At 37.5% G+C, this 12,437-nt stretch overlaps 1 protein-coding gene and 1 non-coding gene across 2 annotated transcripts; one reads left to right on the top strand and one right to left on the bottom strand.

Moving 5' to 3' along the window:
* The first annotated feature begins 200 nt into the window (after positions 1–200).
* On the top strand, positions 201–316 carry LOC138876568 (U5 spliceosomal RNA). Its single transcript, XR_011401914.1, has one exon. It is a non-coding gene; the product is annotated as a U5 spliceosomal RNA (small nuclear RNA).
* A 5,314-nt stretch (positions 317–5,630) lies between these two features.
* Positions 5,631–7,129, bottom strand: LOC104225184 (probable sugar phosphate/phosphate translocator At2g25520). Its single transcript, XM_009776951.2, has one exon. The coding sequence runs from the start codon at positions 6,990–6,992 to the stop codon at positions 5,937–5,939; it is 1,056 nt and encodes a 351-aa protein (XP_009775253.1). The 5' UTR covers positions 6,993–7,129; the 3' UTR covers positions 5,631–5,936.
* Positions 7,130–12,437: the final 5,308 nt, after the last annotated feature.

Here is a 12,437-nt window from a genome sequence, read left to right as displayed (position 1 = left end):
TTAGCTTGGTTGGTGTCTCGTGCTTTTTCAATGTACTGCAGAACTTCTATATATGATTTCTAATCTTTGATGTATGTAGATTACAGGTTGAAGCCTTAAGGGAAAAAAGAGTGATGAACGTACCACATCGAAAAGAACGAGAAAATCCAGGCTTTGTTACAATATAAAAAGCGAAGCACTGCCAGTTAAGAAGCTCACGCAGCCACGCAGTGAGCACAAAGCGAACTATTCTTTCGCCTTTTACTAAAGAATACCGTGTGCACATTGTATTTAGTGGCATACACTTATTTTTGGAGGGGTTCTCTTTACGGAGTTCCCCCAACAATTCAAGTATAATATTTAAAACTCGTTTTCTACATATGTTAAATAAATATGAGGCTTTGTAGTAATTCTTTTTGTAGATCTTACGTTTCAGTTAAAAGTTGGAGTATAAAGTTTGTTTTCTTTGTTCTTTGTGAGGATTTCATGTTTCTTATTTACAGGAAGGATGACCATTCCAGATTCACTTGGAACAATATTGTTTTTTTCAAGAGTTATGATATCAATAGGAAAAAAATTGAAGCATCAAATATGTGTTTTGGTTTACTGTTGGACGATGAACTAAACATAAGTTAACACTCAATAGTTACATGGAAACAGCAAAAGTGCATATTTTAACATAGTATTATCAAAAGCTTAAAGAAGATACACCCAACTAACTTGTTGTATTGAGATCAAAAGTGAAATTAATATGGGACAACGATAGATATGTTATTTCTAAAAAAAGTAAATTTCTCCACAACTCAATTATAAAATTATTCATATTTACACTAAAACTTAAGATTCTTATTTTTAAACAAGATTCTTATTTTTAAACTTAGATACAAAAATTAATGACGAGGCAACTAAGGTAAATCTCTAGATAAATTGGGTTGAGATTTCTTTATTTTGGGCGAGCTTCATGGGGTAAAATATAGTGGGCTAGCCAATTTTCGGACCGGTAATTGAAAAATAGTCAGCGTTTGCAAAGTCATTAAAAAATAGCCACTATTTTGCTGCAACAGGGACCGGTCCAGCATAATATACTGGAAATCGATGCAGCTATATATGAACTTCCAGCATATTATGCTGGAACTCTAACACACGGAAAGTTCCAGCACAATATACTGGAGATTGGAGCACCTGTGTATGAACTTCCAGCATATTATGTTGGACCGGTATATTATACTGGAACTCCAGTATATTATGATGGAGTTCCAGTATACTTATGCTGGAACTCCATTATAATATACTGGGGTTCCAGTATACTTATGCTGGAACTCCAGTATATTGTGCTGGAGTATTTTTCGAATTTTGAACAGTGTTTTCATTCAGATTTATCTTTACATGAAAAGTGGCTAAATTTCGATTACTTTTGAAACTGTGGCTATTTTTGAATGACCACTTGTAAATCTAGCTATTTTTGAATTTCTCCCCTTCTTGGGTTATATTTGGACTATTTCATGGGTCAGAATGAGCTATAAAAAATGATGAGTTAACTTGGGCTCGGCCCAAATAGACACATAAGTTAAAATGTTTGTAGCCTAATCCATTAATCTCTGGACGGGTTGGACGAGTTGGATAGTTTTGGGCTCTAATTGCCACCCTACTCCTGAGTTCTGTAGCTAGACACCACAACATACAAGGACAGGATGTATAATAGCAACAATGAAGCCATTGTTTCTTTATTTACTGCTAAATGCTGTAATTAAGTGGAGCACTTCTTTACATTGGTCGTTACTGTATTTATAGATTAGCATTTACAGAAAATTGGCTTTACTTAAGCATAACTATACAAACTTTGGTCTTTATTTTACATACTTTTTATTTCTTATTTTTGATATGTTTTAAACTCAAACTTGAGTACCTATTATTGACAAATTGAGATCAATGTTCTTGTTAGTGAGCTAAAGCAAATTAAGTGTAGTGCACTAGTGATACCTACTGCATGTGTTGTGTCTGTGTTGCTGTAAATAAAATACCGATGAGTTAGATAAATTTTACAAACTATGGGAACCACTTTGCTTCCTCTTCATAAAAGCAACATAAAGGACAGACATAGGAATGTTAGAAGTTCTTATTCCCTTTCATAAATTTTTACCTTTTTTCTTTAGTTTCATTATTTTCTTTAAGGAAAACAACTGGCATTGATCCCAGCTGCCGGCGGCTTTCTGCATCCTTACAAGCACAGTAGATCAGCCAAAATGCCAAGTGCTGACTGTCCCAAATAGTGGAAGCTTTCATTTTCACATTAGAAGCTCTCACTTTAAAAAAGTATTCACCCCCTTATATGTGGCTACCTTTAAAACTTGAGATAGCTAGGTGATGGGAAAAATGATATTATATAGTCGCTCTCAAAATAATAAATGGAATATATATATATATATATATGTGTGTGTGTGTATGTGTTATATACAAAAATTAAACAAATTTTATATATTTTTTCGACTACTAAATATAAATAATTTCTGGCGCGGGCTAAACGTGAAAAAAGTCCCTAAGTGATACATCAAGTATAGTGTTAGGTGCAATAATGTCCCATTTGGCTCAGAAATGACTAATACGTATACATGCTTCCCAAAATGGTTAGGTGCAATAGTTTACCAAGCAGATGCCTACAATGTTCTTCTTGCTGCATGTTGTTTCTCTCTGTTTTCTTTTTTCCTTTCCCTTTGACTATTTCCTTTTTTGGTTTTCCCAATTATGAAGAAAACCTTAGCAAATGGATTCTTAAGCATCACAGCTTCCTTTCTTTTCTTTCCCTTTGACTGTTTCCTCTAGTCTTTCTATCAACCTCCTTTACAGACTCTTCCATTCAGAGTCTAATGTGCAGCAGAATTGGAGGTGCGAAATCAGAAAATTCAATAATTTGAACACTTTTTGCTAGTGGACTATGTAAATGTGTTCAAAATTTATTGTTTAATCGAAAAGGGCCAAATATAACCTTGTACTATCAGAAAAGGTTTAAATATACCCCTCATTATACTTTGAGTCCAAATATATCCCGATTGTTATACTATTAGTTCAAATATACCCATTTTCCGTTAAGTTTGTCCAAAGTGAACATCCAATTCTACGTGGCACTAACATTTGATGAGGTGGATGCCACATGGTTTGCCATCTCAAAGCCCCTAACCCATTTTACCCCTCCCTTCTATTTTTTTCCACCATTAAAAGTTTCTTCCCCTCCACCACTTGGTGGGTTTATATTGGGTAGTTGTTGTTGTTGTTGTTCCCCTCCACCACTTGGTGGGTTTATATTGGGTAGTTGTTGTTGTTGTTGTTGTTCCCCTCCACCACTATTGCCACCATTACCGCTACCATGAAAAATATTGTATTTCAAATTTTAGTCTTTTATATATGGATTAGGGGCACTGAGGTGGCATGTCCTGTGGCATCCACCTCATCAAATGTTAGTGCCACATATGATTCGATGTCCACTTTGGATAAACTTAACATAAGAGGGGTATATTTGAACCAATAGTATTACGTTAGGGGTATATTTGAACTCAAAGTATGACGAAGGGTATATTTAAATCTTTTCGCATAGTACAAGGGTATATTTGGCCTTTGTCATTTTTTAATCAATAACAAGTACTCCCTCTGTTTCAATTTATGTAAACATATTTAACTGGGCATGGAGTTTAAGAAAAGAGGGAAGACTTTTAAATTTGTGGTATAAGATGAGTCACATATATTTTGTGTGGCTATAAATCATTGCATAAAGGTAAATTGTTTCCAAATAGGGAAATAGTCATTCTTTTTGGTACGGACTAAAAAGGAAATAGGTTCACATAAATTGAAATAGGGGGAGTAATATTTTACCCTATAGATAGTATAATATTTCGGAGAATGGTGTTCGGCCATACATATCTTCGCCCCTGAGCAGAAGACTCGAGAATTTCCGAGTACAGAGCTTTCTCTTTCCGGTGCTATCAAGAATAAGGAATACCCAAGCAAGCCATTCTTCCTTATTCTGCACGCGTACAAGAGATTCTTTATAGTGTAGGTTCAAGTTGCAAAAGGTATCAAGAGACAGAAGACCACTTCCTTTTTTGTTAGATGGTGGCTTTTGGAAGTGTTACTAGTTGTATCAAAATGGACTTTGAAATAGGAAGACTAAAGCCATTAACCTGTACCAATCACTTGGTGACTTCACTTTCAAGAGTGACATAATGCATCACCAACATGGTGCCATTGAAAGAGCACATTCATTCAATAAACAATAGAAATTCAGAACAAAATAAAAGTACTCACAAGTCACAATGCCAAAGTTTGCCCCCTCTTCACCCAATCTCCTCCCATGTGGTTGTCCATATGCAGATCTACCTCTAACGTGTTACATCATCTTGTACCGGATATCAGGGAATGTGTCCACAGATCCCTCCTCAACAACCAGCATCCCCCCCCCCCAAACCCAAAAAAAAAACCCCTCCAAGAAGATAAAAAATGTGGTTAACTTTGAAGAGCTGAGGTGTCCTAACCTAAAGGGAAACATGAAAAGTACCAAGTTAGATAAAAGTAAGTTCCCTCTCCTTACATATGTTGTGCCTTCGCCAAGAAACTTTACACTGCCACTGCATATTTAACCACTCCTTTCATCTCTATCTTGCCTTCTCATAAACCTTGAACATCCTTTCCAATCACCTACATCCATGTCTCGGACTATACAGAGATGAATAGATAATCTTCTTTTTCAAGAACTATCTACAGGCTAGTCAAAATGATGATACTCGAAAATAGACCTTGAATCTAACTTAACCCCGTGAGGAGGATGCCAAAACTATACAAGGAGATATTAACCCAATCTCTCAACCAATCTGGGATATCATAAGACCTAGCTTCCCAGATCGGGGCAACTGAAATATGAATAACATATAACCTAGAGACCCAACATAGAAAAACACAATAACATGGATGGTGTGGCTATAATACCATGCCACTGAAAATAGATCTTGAACCTAACTCACTGAAAAACTATTTCATCACTTGAGAACTCAAGACCTCCTAAGAAAACAACAGGTCACGACCCTACAAGAAAACAACACTCAAATCCTTCAATCAATGTAGGAGACTTTTTTCACAAGGACAATCAATGTAAGGATACCATACACAACCTCCCTAAGCTGAAAAGGAAACAACTAAAGCTGTGAAGCTTTACTCGGGCTTTAAGCCACCAAATACGTGTCCCAAATATATTTGATATGCATTAAATCCCCACAGTTAAGAACAAGTAATGAAACAGGAAAATTTACTGCAAGGAACAGCCATTAATGCAAATCCAACATAGAAAAAATGGTGACAGTTCATAACATTAATTAGTCTTATTAAACTTTCTCCACTTCAACAGACAGATTTCACTTCACCTTCCACTCTAAGCCTGAGCAAAACCGTTTGCTTCAAAGCAAGAATTCACAGATCAGTTATGACTTGAGACTCAGCTATGAAGCAGATCCAAATGGACAATGACCTCAACCTTGGCCCCAAATATCAGATTAGAAGAGAAAAGAACACAAATCTGATAAAGGAAATATTGTAAATGAACTATATAAGACCAGCCATTGGTAACAGCAACAAGTACCTAAACATGCAGAGAGTAGAAGAAGAGGAAGAAAAGGTAAAAATAGTACTCTTAATATCAAAACAGTTATAAGGGTATCTCAGATCTTAACTCTACTAATAAGATACAAGAATTGAATCTGCACTGTAAACAAAGAAATGTGGATATCTCAAATAAGCCTACATACGAAATGAAACTGATCTATCAAAGAACAGTAACAGATCATCCAACCTACATACCTAAAACCCCAAATCCATACCAAAAGCACAAGTCAACTTGAGGAAAAACCCCAAATCTTATACTTTCCAGCCAATTTCATAAGGTTTATTTTGATACCCTTTTGTCAATTAGATTCAACTTAGGCCTGTGAATCACCCTTCTTTCCATCAGCTGATCCATTAGATTCTCTCTCAGTCAACAATCTCCCTGCTTCCTCATCTGCTTGCTGAGTTTTCTTCTGTGCTTCTTTTGCCTTCAATGCCTGTAACTTCTGATGATTATAGTATGCAACTCCTAAGAATGCCAATCCATACCCAATCAAATTCACTGGAGTCACAGTGTCCTTAATCACCGACCAAGAAAATGCAATGAGCAGCCAATCTTTAACAACCCCAGCAACATTCATAGTCAAAGCTGAAGTCTTTCCAACCAAAAGAAACACAGCCAAGTTCAAAGCGAACGCACACAGTGAATTAGTCCCAAAAATAGCAAAATCAAACTGAAAACTCGAGCTCTCTCTCAAAACAGGAAGCTCCACAAAGATCCAAGGAATTGACAAGAAAACCAAACAGCTAGGAGCAACATAGTACAAAGAAGTAATGGGATTTAAACTAATACCCTTTGAAGTCAACAAGATCTGGATCATAACAAGCCTAGTAGCTTCAAACAAAACAGCAAGCAACTGAAGTAAAACACCCCAAGAATCATACTTTGCTTCACCATAAGCAGCAATAGCAACACCAACAGAAATAGCCATCATGTTGCCCATAGTAGAATTCTTGAAAGTGTCCTTTTTAAACAAGATCCCGATAGTATAAACAGCAACAGGCATAAGGGCTTTCAACATTTGAATAAAGGAAACAGAGAGGTAAATATAAGCAGAGTTTGAAAGCCAAAGGGAAACAGAGTAAAGTGCACCAATAGGAAGTATGCAAGTGAGATAAACATTACGAGATAAGGAAACAGGTTCAACAACTTTGAAGACACGAACGAGCAGAAAAGCTAAGGAAGAGCAAAAGGTCATGTGGATCATTGTTAGAGAAATGGGAAATGGCCAGCCGTAGAGCTTGCGGTCAAGAATGTATTTGTTGTAGACAATGACAGTGAAGGAAAGGAAGATCCAGATTGCTACATAGGTATAGGAAAGAATTATCTTTTTCACTAATCCGTTTGACAAGGCGGCGCCTTTCCCCATTTTTTCGGTGGCGGTGGTGGTGGTGGTGGTGGTGGAGAGGGGAGGAGAAAGGGTGGTGGGATTTGGGAGAGTTTTGGTTTTGGAGTTTTGCAGTGTGTTTGACAAAAGAGGGGAAAGTGAAGAATGGGGGAAGAAGAGGTCTTATTTTTATGTGGTAGTGTGATATTTTTGTTACTGTTTTTTATTTTTTCCTTTTGTAGAATTTTTAACTATTTTCTTATGAGTTGGAGTAGGGGTTGGGCAGAAAGGGGGGGGGGGGGTTAAGTTTGAAACTTTGGAAGAGTTTATCCTTTTGGAGTCTTGCAGAATTTAGAAGATAGGAAAGTGAATAATTGGGGGAAGACTAGAGGTCTTTTTTTGGTGAATGAAAGTGTGACATTTTTGTTTTTCTTTTCCTCTTCGTATTAGTGTAAATTGTATGCATTGATAGTATGAAATTATTTTATGCAATCATAGCATTTAGGTAACTAGAGTTAAATATCGTGATAAGTACAAAAAATTATTACTACAACAACAATCACGACCCAGTGAAATTCCACTAGTAAGATTTGGGAAAAATAGTATGTACGCAGCCTTTATCCCTACCTTAAGGGGTAGAAACGTTGTTTCTAATAGATCCTCGATTTAAGAAGAAGAAAAAAGACGAAAATAGACAATATATCAGTACCATCAACAGAAACTATAGAACAAATAACAGCATCACAAGAACAAGAAAATAGATGAAAAGCAAAACAATAACAAGTAGATAAGGTCCAACACTATGAGAAATGAAAGAGTAATGTGAACACAACATTAACCACTAGCAGTCTAAGACAAAATCCTACCAAACTAGCCTCACTCTGGTGCGACGTAGAAATATGCACATCTACCTCCTAACCTACAACCCTAATCCTCGACCTCTCTAGAACTTCTCATCTAGGGTCATGTCCTCGGTAATCTGAAGCCATGTCATGTCAAGTCTGACCACCTTTCCCCAATACTTCTTAGGCCGCCATCTACCTCTCCTTGTACCCACCAAATCCGGCTCACACCTTCTTATCAGGGCATATGGGCTTCTCCTCTGAATGTACCCGAACCATCTGAGTCTCGCTTCCTGCAACTTGTCATCCATGGAAGCCACGTCCAACTTCTCCCGAAATTATTACAAAAATAGTAGCTAACATATTATCATACATTAAAAATTATTGATAATATAATTTTTTTATAACGTGAGTATATATAACTTAAATCTTCTTATGTTTGTTTATTTGAATTTTGAGGAGTGAAAAACGTTCTCCTTCTGTCCTAAATAATGCCAAATTTTATTTTTTGCATAATCAATTTTCATAGTATGTAAATATGTTTTTTGTTTTGTAAAGTTTCAATTATTTTTTACAATAAATATTTTAGACATAATTCAAATAACGGCATATCTCATTTTAAATTATGATTTCAAATTTGTTCAAAGTATAAATAGGAAATTTTTTAATGAATTTTCTTATAAAATCGACTAGCTATTGCTATTCTTAATACTTCTATTCTAGTAGTATGTACATTAAGTGCTTAAGTTGTCCGCTTTCTTTTATTTCCAGTTTTGTAGATAGATTTTTTGAGTCTGATTGTCATACCCAAAAATACTGAGATGAGAAAATTTACCTTATTTTTGAAAAGTTACTTTATTGTTCGTAATGTTTTCATTATCCGAAGTTATTAGCTAATGTGTTCGACTACTATTCATTTACTTCTTTCACTCCAGAAAATTTTAATTGCCTATATAGGTAAATCTAATAACATAAATTAAAAAGGAAGAAAATCTATCATCATGGGAACATTAAAAGGAGAGAAGCTGACAATTTAGAGAATAAAAAACATCCAAAAACTTAATTTAGATAGAAGGGAGATATATATGCCATTTATTCTTAGAAAAGAAGTTTGAATTTTTTCTCCCCTTGAGGACATAGGTTAGGGGTAAAAGAGGATTCTGGACGAGGAAAGAGGAAAGAGGATTCTGGACGAGGAAAGAGGAAAGAGGAAAGAGGAAAGAGGGAACTATTCTTTGAGTAAAAGTATTATTGGATTGTTGGCATTTATTCTTTTGTTAATAAAGTCGAAAAGATAAATCGACATGTATACGGTTAAAACCGGGCTTACCCGATTTTACTATCTGGTCGAAGCCAGGGAATTGCTTCGAGGGTGAGCCTCATAATGGATCGAGACAGAGCACGAAGACAAGGTATCGAGTTTGGGACTCGAGGCGCCTGTCGAGATCGAGACCAAATGTGACAGACTTCGAGCAAAGTGCAATAACGGAAAAGCGAGATATCCGTAACCGGTCGAAGATCATGGCGGAAATCCCGAAACAGATCAAATCAAGGGCGATTGTTTGGGCTAATCATGGGATTTACTTTCGTAAATTATACCATAGATAGGATTCCTCCGTTATATAAAGAGGGTTATCATTTTGTAAATATCTTACATTCACGCAGATTAAAGCAATACAATATTCTCTCTTTATTTTACATTCTCTTGTTCATTAGTTTCTTATACTTTAACTATTTTTGCACTAACTAGCTCGAGGGTATTCAAGCTCGCGGGCTGAATCTTGTTCAGACACTAGTTTGCTTTACATTATTCTCAATTTTTCACTCATCTTTACGTTTATCAATTGGTACTAGGTGAAATCGTGTATTCTTAAAATTATATTATAAATTTAATTGTTATCCGATTTTTAGGGTAAACAGTTTGGTGCCCACCGTGGGGCTAAGGATAATAGTGATTGTCTAGTATTAATCTTTCATAACACATATTACTTCACGCTTGTTCTTGTAAGTATCTTTGATGTCAGGATCAATATGCCGAATTCTCAAGTAGCACCCACACATACAGACAACGGCCTTCAGGGGGGAAACGAGAAATGTAGCTACCCTGGGAAACGGAGTACCTCCAATCAACCCCGATGGACCACAAGTCGTTAACCCAATTGACGTCGGTTCCCATGTTACCATTAATGGAAATTTAGGCGTCGACCCTGAAAATAGCGTACGCAGGGACGCCTGGGCAGCCAATCAAAACGCATACAGCGATGAAAGAGGCGAGATTAACCTTCGAATAATATTTGAAATGTTGCAAACTCAGCAAGTTGCGATATCGCAGCTCTAAAATCAGAATCGAGCACCGAGCAGAATTGAGTTTGATACATCACAGGAAGTTATTCACAGGGTCAAACCTATACCGGAGAAATCGAACGATAATGATAAAAAGGTAGAAATATACAACTCACGGGTTGATCAAATACCGGGGGCACCCCCGATATTAAAGGGTTTAGATTCGAAGAAGTTCGTACAGAAGTCTTTCCCACCAAGTGTGGCTCCGAAGCCCATTCCAAAGAAGTACCGCATGCCAGAAATTCTCAAATACAATGGAACCACTAATCCTAACGAGCATGTCACTTCTTATACATGCACAATCAAAGGAAATGACTTAGAAGATGATGAAATTAAATATGTTCTATTGAAGAAGTTTGGAGAAACTTTATAGAAGGGGCAATGATATGGTACCACAATTTGCCGCCCAATTCCATCGATTCCTTCGCCATGCTTGCTGATTCGTTCGTAAAGGCACACGCCGGAGCAATAAAGGTCGTGACTAGGAAGTCAGACCTCTTCAAAGTGAGACAAAAGGACAATGAAATGCTAAGGGAATTCGTATCTCAGTTCCAGATGGAACGTATGAACCTACTCTCAGTCACCGATTATTGGGTTGTCCAAGCCTTCACTCAAGGTTTGAACGAGCAAAGTTCGATAGCATCACGACAACTGAAGCAGAATTTTATGAATATCCAGTTGTGACCTGGGCTGATATACATAATCAATACCAGTCAAAGATCAGGGTCGAGGATGATCAGTTAGGAGCCCCTTCTGGTTCCGTTTACCCAAATAGATCTGAAGGCAGAATTCAAAGAGACATCGACAGAGAGCCCCGATCAAATAGAGATCGGTACCAACCATACAACACAAATCATAGAAATAACGAACCGGGACGTAATCCTGTTCGAAATGATTGAAGGAATGATCGAGGACAAAGCTACTGAGGGCTCATGAGTAAGAGTGGCTTCGATAAACATGTTGAGCCCAAAGAAGCGCCACGATTGTGAGAATACAACTTCAGCATCGATACATCGGGTATTGTATCAGCCATTGGACGAATCAAGGATACTAGGTAGCCCAGACCCCTATAGACTGATCCGACTCAAAGGAACCCTAATCAAATATGCAAATATCATGGCCATGGTCACAAAACCAAAAACTACAGACAATTAAAGGAGGAGGTAGCTCGTTTATTCAACGAAGGTCATCTTCGAGAGTTCTTGAGTGACCGAGCTAAAAATCACTTCAGAGACAGTGATGCAAACAGGAAAAACCAACAGGAGGAACCACACCACGTGATTCATATGATCGTTGGTGGGGTCGATATTCCTCAAGGCCCGATATTTAAACGCACCAAAGTGACAATCACAAGGGAGAAGCATACCTGGGACTACTTACTAGAAGATAACTTATCTTTCAACTATGAGGATGCAGAAGGGATCGAACAACCTCACAACGACGCACTGGTAATATCTATCCTTATAAATAAAATTCAAGTATAATCGTTTATCCGCCCTCGGTGTGTGAAGTAGTGGGGGGCTTGACAGATACCGCTTAAGTTTTTCTAAGGCTCATTGGCATTCTGGGATCCATGCGAAGTTGTTTTTCTTCTTCACTAACAAGAAAACCAATGGCTCTTATCGGAGTATCTCGAGATGAACCGCCCTAAGGCGGTAATGCGCTCGGTTATCCTTTGACAACCTTCACATTATCCACTACTATGATATCCTCGATAGCTTTGATCTTGTCGGGGTTGATCTCGATTCCTTGGTTGGATACCATGAACCCGAGAAATTTACTGGATCCGACTCCGAACGCGTACTTTTCTAGATTCAACTTCATTTTGTACTTCTTCAATATACTGAAGGTTTCCTGCAAATGCTTTAAATGGGATCGAGGGTTGTAGAGCAGCTCGGCCTCCAGGATCAAATCATGCCTACAGCTCGAGTACTCAATGATTTTAACATGGCAAGTGAAACCACCAAAGGGGAAATCATTTTGCCGGTAAATGTGGTCGGGACTATCCAGGAAACAAACTTCTATGTAATTGAACGTGATATGAGATACAACGCGCTGCTCGGGAGACCTTGGATTCACAATATGAGGGCAGACCCTTCGACACTTCATCAAGTCTTGAAATTCCCAATATCAGAAGGAATCAAAACAGTGTATGGCGAATAACCCGCCGCCAAAGAGATGTTTGCAATCAATGAAGTAGTACCAATATCGGCATTTTCATCAATGAAGGGATCGGAGTCGAAGGGAGAACAAGAAGTCAAATAGCAACCACAAACACCAACCTCGGCCCAATCGGAGGTGC

This window comes from Nicotiana sylvestris, chromosome 8, assembly GCF_000393655.2.
Source record: "Nicotiana sylvestris chromosome 8, ASM39365v2, whole genome shotgun sequence".
Taxonomy (NCBI): domain Eukaryota; kingdom Viridiplantae; phylum Streptophyta; class Magnoliopsida; order Solanales; family Solanaceae; genus Nicotiana; species Nicotiana sylvestris.
The sequence above is the reverse complement of the archived record's forward strand: the minus strand, read 5'-3'. Positions and strand labels throughout refer to the sequence as shown.

What these genes read in the sequence shown, in the direction of transcription:
- LOC104225184 (XM_009776951.2), bottom strand. Translation starts at nt 6,992, where the DNA reads ATGGGGAAAGGCGCCGCCTTGTCAAACGGATTAGTGAAAAAGATAATT.